Source organism: Heteronotia binoei, chromosome 7 (assembly GCF_032191835.1).
Source record: "Heteronotia binoei isolate CCM8104 ecotype False Entrance Well chromosome 7, APGP_CSIRO_Hbin_v1, whole genome shotgun sequence".
In the NCBI taxonomy this organism is placed as follows: Eukaryota; Metazoa; Chordata; class Lepidosauria; order Squamata; family Gekkonidae; genus Heteronotia; species Heteronotia binoei.
Window position 1 is genome coordinate 86,387,315 of NC_083229.1, and position 17,784 is coordinate 86,405,098.

At 49.6% G+C, this 17,784-nt stretch overlaps 1 protein-coding gene across 18 annotated transcripts in view; it reads left to right on the forward strand.

Moving 5' to 3' along the window:
• PTPRM (protein tyrosine phosphatase receptor type M) overlaps positions 1–17,784 on the forward strand; it is a 792,664-nt gene that overhangs the window by 417,319 nt on the left and 357,561 nt on the right. For all 18 annotated transcript variants that reach the window (XM_060243981.1, XM_060243978.1, XM_060243979.1 and 15 more), the window contains exon 8: positions 3,316–3,624. In XM_060243981.1, the coding sequence (XP_060099964.1) occupies positions 3,316–3,624 (309 nt within the window). The remainder of the gene's footprint in view (positions 1–3,315; positions 3,625–17,784) is intronic.

The following is a 17,784-nucleotide window of genomic DNA, read 5'->3' on the forward strand; positions in this document are numbered from 1 at the left end:
AGTTGTGGTGAAGGAAGGATAGTTTAACTGAACCCAACATGCCAGGCTAACTGGGGGTATTTTATATCCAGAATCTGTCCCCTTTTCTGCTGGTGGCAAGAAAAAATGTTTTATTACTTCAGGAGGGTCTCAATGGGAAAGAAGAAGGCTGCAGATTTATACCCTGCCCTTCTCTCTGAATCAGAGACTCAGAGCGGCTTACAATCTCCTATATCTCCCCCCCCCCCCGCAACAGACACCCTGTGAGGTGTGTGGGGCTGAGAGGACTCTCACAGCAGCTGCCCTTTCAAGGACAACTCCTACAAGAGCTATGGCTGACCCAAGACCACTCCAGCAGGTGCAAGTGGAGGAGTGGGGAATCAAACCCAGTTCTCCCAGATAAGAGTCCACACACTTAACTACTACATCAAACTGGCTAATTAAGGACTTGAAATTATTCTGCTAATTAAGGGCTTGATTAATTTTCTGGAATGCTTGAGTGAATGGACTATCAGCTTATTGTCCCACAAACACTGGGTAAGGGGATATTTCATGGAGTCACAAGACAAACCCTTAAGAGGGGTGACCCAAGCATGACCTGGAGGGGAAAAGATAATACATTCCTGTGATTCAGCAGCAAGATGACCCCATTACCTCATTTTCCATCTCATCTTTACCTTCTAGCCTTTTCACTAGTTTGGATGGATGAAGCAGTTCTCTTAACCATTACATTTTACAGGCAAGTGGGGAATGCTAGCTCCCCTTCTCTATTATTAGTCGCAGTCAGCTTTCTTACAATCCCCTTTTTCTCTGAAGTCACTCACAGAAGATGCTGGTGTGCCACCCCTTCTCCACTCACACAGAGTGCCTACTATCCTCTAAAATCTCTCTCACATATAGGCTCTGGGTTACACATAGGTTATGCAGATTGCTACCCTCGCTATTAAAATATAGTGGAAGCCATAACCATTTCACACCTCAGGTCCTCTCTCACACTCACAGAGACATCAGCAGACAGGGTACCCCAGACTTCGCTTCCATAATAACAGGCCCTCACTCAAACACTTTACAGAGTTATTAGGGTTGGGGCTCAAACAGTGTTCCATTCACACACTGCCATCATTAATTTGTATCTTATTTTATATATATCCTTCCGAGGTCGGTAAAATGAGTATCCAGCTTGCTGTGGGGAAAGTGTAGATGACTGGGGAAGGCAATGGCAAACTATCCCATAAAAAGTCTGCTGTGAAATCATTGTGAAAGCAACGTCACCCCAGAGTCAGAAACGACTGGTGCTAGCACAGGGGACTACCTTTACTTTTATCCATCTATCCATCCATCTATGACTGATTCCCCACTAGACTTGCTCTGGCGTTGGAGCTCTTTCCCCCCCAACGCTTCTGTTGGATTTTGCACAAGCTACTTCAAGGCTGCGATTCACTCCAGCTCTTTCCCGCAGCAAGCAAGATCCTCTGAAAACTGGTTTCTGCTTGCCACAGGAAAGAGGTGGTGCAGCTTGTGCGAAATCTGATGGAAGCATTGGAGGGAAAAGAGCTCCGATGCCAGAACAAGCCTAGTGGGGAATTGGTCTGCCTGCCTGCCTGTCTGCCTATCCATGCATCCATCCATTGACACACACATACAAGGTATTGTGTGTGTGTGTGTGTGCTTCTTTCCTTGATACACAAAGCCCACAGGATTAAACAAACAAGGAGTTAACATTTATTTGGTTTGAACATAGCAAGTGAAGAAAGTAAGGCAGAGGTTAACAACATTTGTTTTCCCTTTAACTTTTGAATTGTTTCCCTGTTCCAGTATCTTGGATCTGTTACAAATTGACTTTTTTAGTAAGCAGCTTTAAGTTGATCTTTGCCTGAGCTTCACCCAATCAGACAACTTCTTTTCCCTCTCAGGTCCCTAGCTGCCAACTCCCAACTCCTCTCCTAACTGCCATTCCATCAGCTCTCAGTGGTCACTCTTAGGGAAAGGCGGAATCTAAATCTGTCCATCACAGCTGATAACTACAGTTTTCTTACCCATCACATTCACTAATTACTAGGCTCACTGACATCACCTTTCTCTTGCATTTTTAGAGTCAGTATGATAAGAACTGTTCCTCAGCCATAAATTTTCCTGGCAAGTTATGCCCAGTAAATAGTTAGCATTGGGTGGGCAAGTGAGCAATCCTGAAAAGTAGTTTAGAAAGGCCCAGTTTCAAAATGTTTAAGCAACGTTGATGAGTATAGAACTGTGAAAATAGGAGCAGTAGATTTTGAAGACTATGTAACTTGCAATTTTAGTATATTTTTGCAAGCTTAAGGTAAAATGAATAATGTCTTTGAACAATATTGCAAGCTTGCAGGGAATTATTAGAAGCCAAATGTGATGGAATCTTGAGGCAAATATTTAGAATATTCTTGGTAAAGATATGTTGATTAATAAACATGAGCCGGAAGATGCATATTAATCTATTTATATATAAGAGCTTTCTAGCTCATTAAAACTCTGCTTGGCATTTCAACTAGCAAAGCAGTAGATAAAACTAGTCATTGTCTTTTATCTTGTTGAAGGCTCTCATATGAAATAAAAATCAAATTATTGTTAAATTTGTTTAATAGTTCCACTGGTGACAGTCTTCTAAGAATTTTACTAGACATGTAAGCAAGTTCTAGCCCATTCAATAATAGGATAGAAGCCTTTGTTGAATTTCCCATTGTGATCTCAAATTGATTTGTTCAGTATGAATAGGAAAAGAGGTTTGGTTTTCATGGCAGCAGTTTGAAGACAGTCATAAAATCATAATTTTGAACTAATTTGAAATTGAATAATTTTTATTGCTTGCAGTTGTGCCAGATTGTGACTTGGTGATGATGCCCAAGTAAACAAAATATGTCCTTCAACTACATGTGCTAAGTATGCGGCGAGGGCGAATCTCAAAACTTTGTATACTGTGATCTATGCTGAATCAAATATCTGCATATATCTCCTGAGAGCCAACAGGGAAACTTACTCCAATAAGAGAGGCTAATTTTTGCTAGAACTGATAGTATTTGTCAGCTCATGAAGGTGTGCACATGCACAGGATCTGTGCTTCAAAGCCTATGTTCCTTTTTTCCCATTCCTATGTTTCCTTTATCATTATTAACCACTTTTAATGAAATTGTTATGTCAATTTTATTCCTCTTCTTCAAGTCAGTTCATATTGAGCTATAAATGCCTGGAAATATGTGGTCCTCTTCTTAAAAGTATATAGCTTCACAGCCAAACGTAAGATATTTATTCAGAGTATAGCATCTACAAGTACTAACATTAAAATTAATTTCCTTCTTTTTACAGATCCTGTCCGAGGTCCAAGAAAACTGGAGGTTGTAGATATTAAATCCCGGCAAATCACTATCACCTGGGAGCCTTTTGGCTACAATGTAACTCGTTGCCATAGGTACAACCTCACGGTCCATTACCGTTACCAAACTGGGGGACAAGAACAAGTCAGAGAAGAAGTGAGCTGGGATACTGACAATTCACATCCTCAGCATACCATTATTAATCTATCCCCATATACTAATGTCAGTGTAAAACTTGTTCTTATGAATCCTGAAGGTCGGAAAGAAAGCCAAGAAATTGTGGTACAGACAGACGAAGATGGTAAATTTTAAAATTTAATTTTTGACTGAACACATTTAATATGAATGTAAATATATTTAGCAATGTTTATATTTGCATAATCATACTTTTTAAAGTTTTTTAGAGTGAGAAGAGCTATCTAGTTTTAAAGGATGCTGAGATTTGACATGTGAATCACTGCCTGTTTAAATCCTAATCTGCTGGTGCTTTGATGGCCAATTATTTAATAAGATGGCTATGTTTGACTTAGGGTTGCCAAGTCCAATTAAAGAAAAATCTGGGGACTTTGGGGGTGGAGCCAGGAGACTTTGGGGGTGGAGCCAGGAACAAGGATGTGACAAGCATATTTGAACTCCAAGGGAGTTCTGGCCATCACATTTAAAGGGACAGCACGCCTTTTTAAATGCCTTTCTTCCATAGGAAATAATTAAGGATAGGGGCACCATCTTTTGGGGCTCATAGAATTGGACCCTCTGGTCCAATATTTTTGAAACTTGGGGGGTATTTTGGGGAGAGGCACTAGCTCTATACTAAAAATCTGGTGCCTCTACCTCAAAAAATAGCCCCCCCAGAGCCCCCAATACCCATGGATCAATTCCCTATTATTCTCTATGGGAATCGTTCTCCATAGGGAATAATAGAATGCCTAGTAGACATTTCCCTCCCCCCCATGCTTTCTAAAGGGGGGGAGGGCCTCCATACCAGGGAATCCCCCCTCCCTGCCCCCTCCCTCTCTCTCTCTCACACACACACACAAATACTTACCGTACTTGGTCTTCTTCCAGCAGAATTTGCTCGCTGTGAAAAGCAAGGCTGCACAGGAAAAGAAAGGGAGGGGTCCTTCCTGTTTCCTGTGCAGCCTTAAAGGGACACATTTTAAAAACGGATCCCAAGCTGTAAAAACAACATGATGCCTACAAGTATGTTCTCTCTCCCCTCGCCCCCAGATTTTTTAAGAGCGGGGGAGGAGGCTGAAAATTCAGGGGTCCCCCGCCAGGGCAGGAGGGTTGGGAAGCCTAGTTTGACTCAGAGTAGGGATCTCAGCTACTCAGGATTCACTCTGTGAACTTGATATCACAACGTTCTGTAGCTTACCACCTTTAGCTAGAAGACCACATCACAAAGCCAAGTAAGAGAGAGGGAATGGCACTATATATGAATGAACAATTTGACTCCATTTTAATGCATCCTTTTGAAAAATCAATGGAGTAGTTTTTACCAGTCATCTACCTAACTTTTTCACAAATAGCAGCTCTTTTTCAGCCCTAAATTATATGTGCCAAACGTAATGCAAGTTGTCTATATTTGTTTGTAACATAGCTAGGAATATTGCTAGTCAAAACGAACAAGTATGTTAAAGATGGGGTGCCTCTTTAAAGGCAATATCCCTAATTCCATTGAAATTAACATTTTTCTTTTAGCAGAGAAACTCTGCTAAAGTCTCATCGCTAGTCAAATGCTCTGTGTTGAAAAACTATGTAATTTTTCCAGAGACTCTAGAATCTCAGGAAAGCACAAATATTTTTCCACATATAATCAATATGGTAAAAAAAAATTATATATTTTAGAAATTGTTTGAAATAACAGGTACAGTATTAGTCTTTTTAATCTTTTGTCAGCAATAATAGCAAAAAAAGATTGGAAACCTCAGCAGTCATAAAACAAACAATAAAAATTATTCGCATAGACCCCCTTTTTAAACATCCAACATGGCTGCAGGTTCTTCTGCAGTTGCTCCCATGATGACAAAAGAATATCTAAAGGCTTCTGTTCCACTGGCTTGTTTTGATAGTGTTGTTAGCAACCACACAGATGACACTTGAGCTCCATGGAAGTATGTCACTTGTATGGTTGTTAACCATGTTGTTAAAGGAACGCATTGGGAAAGGACATTATTTTACCAGCATGAAGTTAGTTGCTACTTTAGAACTTTAGTCCTTACAAATAGAATGTAAGAATGGCAAAATTTCTAGATGTTGATGGTGTTTTATACCTTGATAAAACCCTAGCAGACATATTACACCTCTGAATTTTTTTTTAATGTTAAATTTCTCTTACTTTAGGTAATACACTATGAATGTGCTAGTGTACAGATCTTCTATGGAGTCAGGCTTTAGCTATCATAAGAAATATGTTACAGGAATTCTTCTGATGGTGAAAATGTATCTTTATTTTCACATTGGATATATTGCCCACTTCCCATATCACTGATTTCCCATCTTTATGCCTCCAATACTAAACTTCCTCTGAAGTACTAGTGGCTGCTGCAAGTCATATAACACATGAATGAGTCTTTACTACAGTGCAAGATAATTAGGCTCAACTTGTTTTAGTGTTCCTATACTATTAACTATAGAAAATCAGTGAATATTCCATATAGGGCTAGAACTGAAAAGGTATTTTTTCTTTAATAGCGTGGATTTATTTATATCAAGGCTATGTTAACCAGTGACACAAAACATAATTTTGATTTCCAAGGAAAAATTGGTTTAAATGAAGTCTCCAGTTTTATAATTGCCGCATTTTCTGAGCAAAAGAGCATTGTTTGGTTTCAATAACATACAGGTTTTTTTCAGATAAATATAAACCCTTTACATAATCTAAACCATTTTGAAGTACACAGTTTTCTGTGCTTAGAAGCAACAGATTTTACTGTAAAACTAATGTGTTCCTCATGCAGGGATGCACAGAAATATCCTTAATTTGAAGACAAATATATCATTCTATATTAAGTTAGGTATATTTAATTGGGAGTCAGCTACCTAGAACTTTGCCACACCAAGCCTAGAAACTGGCAGGAGGGCTGGAGGGCAGGGACATGTGAAACATGACTCCAGTGTCACTGCATCATTTTGTTCCCCTTCCAGCCTGTGTCCCATCCCAAAGATAGCAGGTAGAAGGGCCAAGTGGAAACACGTGCCTCCGTCCCTGATACTGTGCAACGCCAGATCCATAAATAATAAAACCTCAGTCCTGCAGGATTTTTTTATCAGACGGGACATGGACCTGGCTTGCGTGACGGAGACCTGGGTGCGAGATGGGGAGACAGTGGCTCTCTCCCAAGTAGCCCCCCCTGGGTTCTCCGTTCTTCATCAGGTTCGGACTAGCGGGTGGGGGGAGGGGTGGCTATTTTCATACAGGAGGATTGCTCCTTCAGGGCGCTCCCTCCGCCAAAGATCGTAGGCATAGAATGTGCTGGCCTGGTGTGGGATGTAGGGGAGAGTTTAGCAATCTGGTGTCACGGCTGGGGCCGGGTCAGGCAAAGTCCAGAGGCAGTCCGAGGTCTGTAGCCAGTAAGCAGGAGGGTCCGAGGCGCCAAATCCGAATCACTGTAGAAGTATCGCAGGTCTGAGGTCCAGAAGCCGAGGTCAGGGAGTCCAGAAGTCCAAAGCCAAAGTCAGGGAGTCAGGAACCAAAGTCAAGCCGGAGTGGATGCTAGAATGTCAGGGAGATGACTAGTTGCTTCCACAAAGCTTCCTCCCAAAGCCCACAGCTATATAGCCCTCTGCTGGCTGTTGCCCGTTTGGGCTAATTGCTGGCTCAGGGAGGCAGCCAGGATCCTGTTACCACTCAAGCATCCTTGCTCTTAGAAGGGCCAGAATCCTCTCAGAACTCAGGGCTCAGGGAGCGTCTTGCTTGTGAGCGTGCCGCCCTCCTCCGATCCCTGAGGTCCTGCCGGAGGCGGTCACGCACACGAGCCACCCGAGAGGGCGAGGCAGGGGGGCTGGGATCTTCTCCAGCAGGAGGCAGGGGCACTGGTGCAGGTGGCAGGGGCACAGTTTCCTCATCAGACTCAACTTCCTCTGAAGGGTCCCCAGCACCCATGACACTATCCCCCCCCCCAGGGCCCCCCTCCGTCGAGGGACCTGGAAGGTCGGGGTGGTCGTTGTGGAACTGGTGCACCAAGTCCGGGGCATGAAGATTGTCCTCGGGCTCCCAAGACCGGTCTTCTGGGCCGTATCCCTCCCAGTCCACCAGGTACTGGAGGCCTCCACGATGGTACCGGGAGTCCAGGATCTGGCGCACCTCATATTCTTCCTCGTCATCCACCAACACTGGTGGTGGCGGCGGTGGGGAAGGAGTCCGAGCTGGGTCAGGGGGTGCAGCCGGAACAAGGAGGGAGCGATGAAACACGGGGTGAATGCGGAGGTGGGGTGGCAACTGGAGCCTGAAGGCGACGGGGTTTATTTGTTCAACGACGGGGTAGGGTCCAATGAACCGTGCATCCAGCTTGTGAGACCGACCAGGCCGGCGCAGGTAGCGAGTTGAGAGCCACACCTGATCCCCCGGCTGCACTGGAGGGCCTTCTTGCCTCTTTCGGTCCGCAGCCCGTTTATATGCCTCCTTGGCTTGCTGTAGCTGCTCTCGGAGCAAGTCTTGGCTGGCACGGAGTTCTTGCAGGTAGGCATCGACGGCGGGGACATTCGTGGGTGGTAGGATCGCTGGGAAGAACCGAGGGTGGTACCCGTAGGTTGCAGCAAACGGGGTCATTTGGGTGGATGAATGGACCGCGTTGTTGTATGCAAACTCCGCTAGGGGCAATAGAGTGGTCCAGTCATCCTGCTGGTAACAGGTGTAACAGCGGAGATATTGCTCTAGCGTGGCATTGGTGCGCTCTGTCTGGCCATCTGTCTGTGGGTGGTAGGCCGAGGACAGGTGCACTCGAGTACCCAGGCTGGAATGGAGGGCTTGCCAGAACCGAGAGGAGAACTGAGGGCCCCGATCGGAGATCAGATGGGCTGGGAGTCCATGCAGACGAAAGATGTGTTGCAGGTAAAGCTGGGCCGTCTCCTGAGCTGTGGGGAGTTTCGGGCACGGAACAAAGTGGGCCATCTTGGTAAATAGGTCGACGACCACCCAGATACAAGTCTGACCCTTGGAGCGTGGAAGTTCCGTGATGAAGTCCATCGAGATGGTATCCCAGGGTCCTGAAGATGTGGGCAAGGGCTGCAGCAACCCTGAGGGTTTGGCTGGGATGTCTTTGGCCCGTCGGCAGACGTCACAGGAGCTGACATAGCGGGCAACATCAGCGCGAACTCGTGGCCACCAGAATTCCCTTGTCAGCAAGTGGGTGGTCTTATGCTGTCCAAAGTGCCCGGCGGGTAACGAGTCGTGGGTCAGGCGTAGCACTTCTGCCCGCAAGGGCCCGGGCGGCACATAGAGGCGTTCGCGGTGTAGCAAGAGGCCGCCTCGAGTCGTGAACTCCCCTGTTGGGTCATCTTGGAGAGCCTGGAGGTGTTGCTGGACCCAGGGATCATTGGCCTGGCTAGCCCGAATGTCCTCCACGAGTGCTGGTGAAGTGGAGGTGGCTGCAAATACTGAGGGCGGCAGGATTGGAGCAGCGGGCGCGGTCTCAGTTGAGGCAGGGGCGTATTCCGGTTTCCGGGAGAGCGCGTCTGCTTTCCGGTTCTGGGTATGGGGGATGTAGGAGATCCGGAAGTCGAAGCGAGAGAAAAATAGGGACCACCGGATCTGGCGCTGGTTGAGACGGCGGGTGGTCTGGAGGTGTTCCAAGTTCCGGTGATCGGTGAGCACTTGAACAGGGTGGCGAGCCCCTTCGAGGTAATGTCGCCAAACCTCAAACGCCGCCTTGATCGCGAGCAACTCCCTCTCCCAGATGGTATAGTTCCTCTCTGCAGCAGTGAGCTGCCGCGAGTAATAGGCGCAGGGCTGTAGTGGCTGGGACGGCTCCTCGCGCTGGGACAGCACTGCTCCCAGGGCCACGTTGGAGGCATCAGCTTCCACCGTAAAGGGAAGCTGGAGGTCGGGGTATCTCAGGAGTGGCCCGGTGGCAAAGCGAGTCTTCAGGGTGGAGAAGGCGTTATCGGCCTCTGGGGACCAGTGGAAGGGTTCTTTGGGGCGGAGTAGTTGAGTCAGGGGTGTGGTCAGGGATGCGTAGGCCGGGATGAATTGCCGATAGTAGTTGGCAAAACCGAGGAACCGCTGCAGGTCTTTGCGATTCTGAGGAGCCTACCAGGTCAGGACCGCTTCTACTTTTTTCGGGTCCATGAGGATGTGCCCAAGGAACTCGACGGAGCGCAGGTCGAAGTCGCACTTCTCCAGCTTGGCGTAGAGACCATGGGCTCGTAGGCGCTGCAGGACCTGGCGGACGTGCTCGGCGTGCTGGGCAGGATTGCGGGAGTAAATTAGGATGTCATCCAGGTATATGATCGCGAAGCGGTCGAGCAGGTCCCGGAATATGTCATTCATGAACCTCTGGAAGACAGCGGGGGCATTGGTCAGTCCGAAGGGCATTACCAGGTGCTCGTACTGCCCGTATCGGGTCCCAAACGCGGTCTTCCATTCGTCTCCGGGCCGTATGCGCACCAAATTGTACGCTCCACGGAGGTCCAGCTTGGTGTAGATTTGGGCCCCCTTTAGGCGATCCAAGAGTTCAGGGATCAGTGGTAGAGGGTACCGGTCGCGGATGGTGATCTTGTGATCTTGTTCAGGGCCCGGTAGTCATTGCACAACCGGAGCTCCCCACTTTTCTTCTTCACGAAGAGCACTGGAGCAGATAGGGGAGAGGTTGAGGGTCGGATGAATCCGCGTTTCAGGTTCTTGTCCAGGAAGTCTCGCAGAGCTGCCAACTCCGGCTCCGACATTGTGGTAGGCCGAGGACAGGTGCACTCGAGTACCCAGGCTGGAATGGAGGGCTTGCCAGAACCGAGAGGAGAACTGAGGGCCCCGATCGGAGATCAGATGGGCTGGGAGTCCATGCAGACGAAAGATGTGTTGCAGGTAAAGCTGGGCCGTCTCCTGAGCTGTGGGGAGTTTCGGGCACGGAACAAAGTGGGCCATCTTGGTAAATAGGTCGACGACCACCCAGATACAAGTCTGACCCTTGGAGCGTGGAAGTTCCGTGATGAAGTCCATCGAGATGGTATCCCAGGGTCCTGAAGATGTGGGCAAGGGCTGCAGCAACCCTGAGGGTTTGGCTGGGATGTCTTTGGCCCGTCGGCAGACGTCACAGGAGCTGACATAGCGGGCAACATCAGCGCGAACTCGTGGCCACCAGAATTCCCTTGTCAGCAAGTGGGTGGTCTTATGCTGTCCAAAGTGCCCGGCGGGTAACGAGTCGTGGGTCAGGCGTAGCACTTCTGCCCGCAAGGGCCCGGGCGGCACATAGAGGCGTTCGCGGTGTAACAAGAGGCCGCCTCGAGTCGTGAACTCCCCTGTTGGGTCATCTTGGAGAGCCTGGAGGTGTTGCTGGACCCAGGGATCATTGGCCTGGCTAGCCCGAATGTCCTCCACGAGTGCTGGTGAAGTGGAGGTGGCTGCAAATACTGAGGGCGGCAGGATTGGAGCAGCGGGCGCGGTCTCAGTTGAGGCAGGGGCGTATTCCGGTTTCCGGGAGAGCGCGTCTGCTTTCCGGTTCTGGGTATGGGGGATGTAGGAGATCCGGAAGTCGAAGCGAGAGAAAAATAGGGACCACCGGATCTGGCGCTGGTTGAGACGGCGGGTGGTCTGGAGGTGTTCCAAGTTCCGGTGATCGGTGAGCACTTGAACAGGGTGGCGAGCCCCTTCGAGGTAATGTCGCCAAACCTCAAACGCCGCCTTGATCGCGAGCAACTCCCTCTCCCAGATGGTATAGTTCCTCTCTGCAGCAGTGAGCTGCCGCGAGTAATAGGCGCAGGGCTGTAGTGGCTGGGACGGCTCCTCGCGCTGGGACAGCACTGCTCCCAGGGCCACGTTGGAGGCATCAGCTTCCACCGTAAAGGGAAGCTGGGGGTCGGGGTATCTCAGGAGTGGCCCGGTGGCAAAGCGAGTCTTCAGGGTGGAGAAGGCGTTATCGGCCTCTGGGGACCAGTGGAAGGGTTCTTTGGGGCGGAGTAGTTGAGTCAGGGGTGTGGTCAGGGATGCGTAGGCCGGGATGAATTGCCGATAGTAGTTGGCAAAACCGAGGAACCGCTGCAGGTCTTTGCGATTCTGAGGAGCCTGCCAGGTCAGGACCGCTTCTACTTTTTTCGGGTCCATGAGGATCCCCTGCGGTGACACGATGTGCCCAAGGAACTCGACGGAGCGCAGGTCGAAGTCGCACTTCTCCAGCTTGGCGTAGAGACCATGGGCTCGTAGGCGCTGCAGGACCTGGCGGACGTGCTCGGCGTGCTGGGCAGGATTGCGGGAGTAAATTAGGATGTCATCCAGGTATATGATCGCGAAGCGGTCGAGCAGGTCCCGGAATATGTCATTCATGAACCTCTGGAAGACAGCGGGGGCATTGGTCAGTCCGAAGGGCATTACCAGGTGCTCGTACTGCCCGTATCGGGTCCCAAACGCGGTCTTCCATTCGTCTCCGGGCCGTATGCGCACCAAATTGTACGCTCCACGGAGGTCCAGCTTGGTGTAGATTTGGGCCCCCTTTAGGCGATCCAAGAGTTCAGGGATCAGTGGTAGAGGGTACCGGTCGCGGATGGTGATCTTGTTCAGGGCCCGGTAGTCATTGCACAGCCGGAGCTCCCCACTTTTCTTCTTCACGAAGAGCACTGGAGCAGATAGGGGAGAGGTTGAGGGTCGGATGAATCCGCGTTTCAGGTTCTTGTCCAGGAAGTCTCGCAGAGCTGCCAACTCCGGCTCCGACATTGGGTACAGACGCCCCACCGGGAGTGGTGCCCCAGGTACCAAATCAATGGCACAGTCGTAGGGCCGGTGAGGGGGAAGCTGATCAGCTCCTGTCTCTTCAAAGACATCAGCAAAGTCCACATACTTCTGAGGGAGCTGAGGACCACCACTTGGGATGCCAGCTGCTAGAGTGGGGGGAGGAGTCAGATGGGGGCATGGGTCTCGGAAGCGTAGTTCCTGCTGGGCCCAGTCCACGATGGGGTTGTGCAGCTTCAGCCAGGAAAGGCCTAGAATCAGCGGGAAGCGAGGCATGCGGGCGACATCAAACCGCAGCTGTTCTTGGTGCTGCTGGATGTGGAAGGTGATGGGACAGGTCTCCTGGGTGACGGGGCCAGAACGGAGGAGGCGCCCGTCAATAGCCTCCACCAGCGACGGAATCCCTTTTGTCTGCACAGGGATCTGGTGCTGCTTCACAAAGGCGGCATCTATAAAACAGTGGGCCGCTCCCGAGTCCAGCATGGCATACACGAACAGCCAGCGTTCGTCAGGCAGACGGAGTTTGACTGGTAGCAGGAATGGCCCTGGGGTATCAGCCCGCTGTTCGGAGGACCCAGCTAGTCGCCCCAGGCTGGGGGGTCCACTTACGCCTGGGGCTGCCCTTTTGGCGGCGGTGGCAGCGAAGGTCCAGGTATCCGATGCTTAGCGGGGCAGCCAGAGGCATAGTGGCCTGCCGTGCCGCAGTAGAGGCACAGATTCTGCGTGCGGCGTCTGGTCTTTTCCTCTGGGGTCAGGCGGGGTCGAGCAGCTCCAAGCTGCATAGGCTCGTCCTTGGTGCTGGTACTAGCTGGGGACGGGCGAGGAGCCAGGTAGCACGGCGCAGGGAGCTGGCGCCCTCTGGTCTTGGCTTGGCGGCGACTTTCCAGGCGGCCATCGATGCGGAGGCAGAGGGTGATAAGTTCTTGGAGCGTGGGTGGCTGCTCCACCCTGGCCAGTTCATCCAGGACCTCCTCTGCCAACCCCTCAGTAAACTGGTCCATCTGGGCAGCCTCATTCCACGCCAAGTCCTGGGTCAGGAGCTTGAATTCAGTGGCATATTGAGCCACCGAGGAGTTGCCTTGTTTCAGTGCCCTGATCTTCCGGTTAGCTGTGGCTGCTTGGACTGGGTTTGAGAAAGCAGCAGACAGGTGGGCCTCAAACCCCTGGTAATCAGTCAGTAGGGGAGAGGACGCGACCAGTAAGGGTGTGGCCCATTTGGCCGCCTGCCCCTTTAACAGACTGATGACGAAACACACCTTGGTTTTGTCATTGAGGAAGTCCCGTGCTCTCAGTTCAAAGTACAGCCGACACTGTGCTAGGAAGGCAGGAAATTCTTCCACGGCACCCCCAAATCTGTCAGGTGGGGGAACTGGGCACTTGGCTGGAGCACTGGCCGCAGGTTGTTGCTGCAAGTGCACTACTGCCTGTGTTAGCTGCTGTACCTGGGCTTGGAGCGCAGCCAGTAGTTCTGTGGTTTCACTTGCTTCAGCATCCATCCTGTGGAGTGGGTGTTTGTCGGTGGAAGCAATCTGTCACGGCTGGGGCCGGGTCAGGCAAAGTCCAGAGGCAGTCCGAGGTCTGTAGCCAGTAAGCAGGAGGGTCCGAGGCGCCAAATCCGAATCACTGTAGAAGTATCGCAGGTCTGAGGTCCAGAAGCCGAGGTCAGGGAGTCCAGAAGTCCAAAGCCAAAGTCAGGGAGTCAGGAACCAAAGTCAAGCCGGAGTGGATGCTAGAATGTCAGGGAGATGACTAGTTGCTTCCACAAAGCTTCCTCCCAAAGCCCACAGCTATATAGCCCTCTGCTGGCTGTTGCCCGTTTGGGCTAATTGCTGGCTCAGGGAGGCAGCCAGGATCCTGTTACCACTCAAGCATCCTTGCTCTTAGAAGGGCCAGAATCCTCTCAGAACTCAGGGCTCAGGGAGCGTCTTGCTTGTGAGCGTGCCGCCCTCCTCCGATCCCTGAGGTCCTGCCGGAGGCGGTCACGCACACGAGCCACCCGAGAGGGCGAGGCAGGGGGGCTGGGATCTTCTCCAGCAGGAGGCAGGGGCACTGGTGCAGGTGGCAGGGGCACAGTTTCCTCATCAGACTCAACTTCCTCTGAAGGGTCCCCAGCACCCATGACATCTGGCTGGTGTATCGTCCGCCTAGAGCACCAGCCAGTGCCCTACCATCCCTGATGGAGGCTGTAGCAGGCTGGGCATTGGAGCACCCTCGTCTTATAGTCTTGGGTGACTTCAATGTCCATGCCGAGGACACAGCTTCCACTTGGGAGACGGACCTAGTGCTTTCCATGGCAGCACTGGGACTCTCCCAATATGTAACAGTGCCCATGCACCAGGCTGGGCATACATTAGACCTAATCTTTGTGGCGGGAGTTGGAGTGGATCAGATTTCTGCCAAGGCGGTGCCATGGTCTGACCACTATGCCCTGAGGGTTCGTGTGAATACACCACCTCTACCCCGTCTAGGTGGTGAGCAAGTTTTAGCTCACCCACATAGCCAGATGGACCCTTTGCAGCTTCAAATGGCTATGCGGGATCCCTGGCCCTCTGGCAACTCGTTGGATGAACTGGTGGAGAATTGGAATAGCCAGCTTTCCATGGCCATCGACGAGATTGCTCCCTGATGTCCTCTTCATCCACGATCTGCTTCATGGTATACCCTGGAGCTGCGATCAATAAAACGGTGATTAAGACAACTAGAGAGACATTGGCGACATACTCGTGATGAAGCTACGAGAATATCCTATAGGTCATTTATGCGGACCTATGAGATGGCAGTCCAGGCCACAAAGAAGAATTACTTTGCATCCCGGATTGCATCTGTGACCTCGTGCCCAGCTATTATTGGACCTGTCAGTCGCTTTTGATATGGTTGATCATCAGCTACTGACTGGCTGCCTAGCCGATGTGGGGATTCAGGGGTCCGCCTTACAGTGGTCAGTCGTTTTTGATATGGTTGATCATCAGCTACTGACTGGCTGCTTAGCCAATGTGGGGATTCAGGGGTCTGCCTTACAGTGGTTGACCTCCTTTCTCCAAGATCGGGGACAAAGGGTGGTAATAGGGGAGGAGTCATGCCAGAGGCACTCACTCACATGTGGTGTGCCTCAGGGTGCGGTTCTGTCCCCGATGTTATTTAACATCAATATGCGCCCCCTTTCCCAGATTGTCAGGAGGTATGGACTGGGTTGTCACCAATATGCAGATGACACCCAGCTCTATCTATTGATGGGTGGCCAGTCCAACTGTACCCCGGAAAATCTGAACCTGGCTCTTCAAGCCGTAGCATCCTGGCTCAGGCTAAGTTGGCTGAAATTGAATCCAACGAAGACAAGTTTCTCTATCTGAGCCGGGGTGGTCCAAGGGGAGGGGTCCAGCTGCCGGCTCTAGATGGGGTGCCATTGATACTGGCCCCTAAGGTCAAGAGCTTGGGCGTGCTCCCTGAGTCCTCCCTTACAATGGAGGCCCAGGTAGCAGCCACTATTCCACCTTTTTTCATTTTCGGTGGGCGCGGCAGCTGGCTCCTTTTCTGGAGCACAATGACATCAATGGTAATTCATGCTACGGTCACTGTAATGCTCTCTACATGGGGCTACCCTTGACACTGACTCAGAAACTACAGTTAGTGCAGAACGCTGTTGATGAGGCTCCCTCGATGGGAGCACATTCAGCCAGTGCTGAAAGAGCTGCACTGGCTACCTATTGTGTTCTGAATCCGTTTCAAGGTGTTGGTATTGACCTTTAAAGCCCTTTATGGTCAGGGACCTGTTTATCTGCAGGGCCGCCTTTCCCCAAATATCCCCCAGAGAGCACTGCGTTCAGGGACAAAAAATCTGCTGTCCACCCCTGGACCAAAGGAGGCCAGGTTGCGTTTGACATGAGCCAGGGCCTTCTCAGTGGCAGCACCAGAGTTATGGAATGCTCTCCCGGAGGCCATAAGGGCCCTGTGGGACCTTCCTACATTCAGCAGGGCCTGTAAGACCGAATCGTTTCGACAGGCCTTCAATGCTTAAACTGAGAGAGAGCTGCCACCTGACATCAGCTAGAGTTCCCGGTGACCAACCGTCTGAAAAGCAGAACTGCCAACATAGTAATGGTACAGCACCGTGGAATAGTTTTTAAATTTTAATTGTATTAATGTTTTATAGATTTTATTGACTTATTGTTTTAAATCGTGTAAACGACTGTTGTAAGCCGCCCTGAGTCCGCTTGCGGAGAGGGCGGGATAAAAGTCTAATGTAAATAAATAAATTTCTGGACAGAAACCCAGAAGTTACAAAGGATATTCTTAAGAATTGCTAGAAATTCTTGTCATTTCTCTATGAGAAGGAAATGTAGATGTTGTAGGGTTGATAGTAATCAGCAGGGATGGAATTCTAGCAGGAGCTTCTTTGCATATTAGGCCACATCCCCCTGATGTAGCCAGTCCTCAAGAGCTTACAAAAAAGAGCCTTGTAAGCTCTTGGATGATTGGCTACATCAGGGGTGTGTGGCCTAATATGCAAAGGAGCTCCTGCTAGAATTCCACCCCTGGTAATTAGTCATAATTCACTGACTATATAGGATTTTTAAATATATTGCTTACTATTTTTATATTGCTTGCCTTGGAATTATCAGTTTTTCTCTATTTTCTTTTACATCAGAAATTAGTAATTAATTTCAAAAGTTTGAAAAAGGGTATTTAATTGAATTTTATAAGAACATTCAAATTTAACAAAGAAGCATGTATTACATTCCCACTGAAGTTTAATTTTTAAAAAATAAACAGTGTAACTAGTTTGGTGCTGTTGCATGAGTAGAAAGCACTTCTACTTGTGCAGAGAAGGAAGATGTTCCTCTTGAGTTGAGAGCCAGTTTGGTGTAGTGGTCAAGTGTACGGACTTATCTGGGAGAACCGGGTTTGATTCCCTACTCCTCTACTTGCGCCTGATGGAATGGCCTTGGGTTAGCCATAGCTCTGGCAGAGGTTGTCCTTGAAAGGGCAGCTGTTGTGAGAGTCCTCTCAGCCCCACCCACCTCACAGGGTGTTTGATGTGGGAGAGGAAGATAAAGGAGATTGTGAACCACTCTGAGATTCAGATCAGAGGGCAGGATGTAAATCCAATATCATCTTCTTCTTAAAGTTATAGCTTCTTAATGCTTAGGAGTAGTTTTTCAGGAGGTACAGGTGCAGTTGGAATGGAAAGGTATCAGAGGTCTGCTCCAGGAGTTAGCCCCCTAATTTCAGGATGCTTTAAGAATCTCAAGGCATGAAACAAAAAGGCAAATCACCTGACAAAAGGGATAGTCTCCAGTGGGCCGGATTTCTGATGGCTACTAAAAGTTTTCTTTGTACTCTGTACAAATTGTACTCTGGCTTTTTTATTGTATGCTGCCATAGTGCCCTTAGAACAGAAAGACAGGATATAAAATGCCTAAATAATTATAAAATTTGATTGAAGTAAAAATGCGGCATTTAACATTGGTTTTTAAATTGTCAGTTTAAAAAAAACACTCATATTTTACTAAATGTATTGCAGTGAATCTGACATTGTGTTTGTAGTATTAAAAGAGGTTTTCCAATAAGACCTGAAGGGGGAAA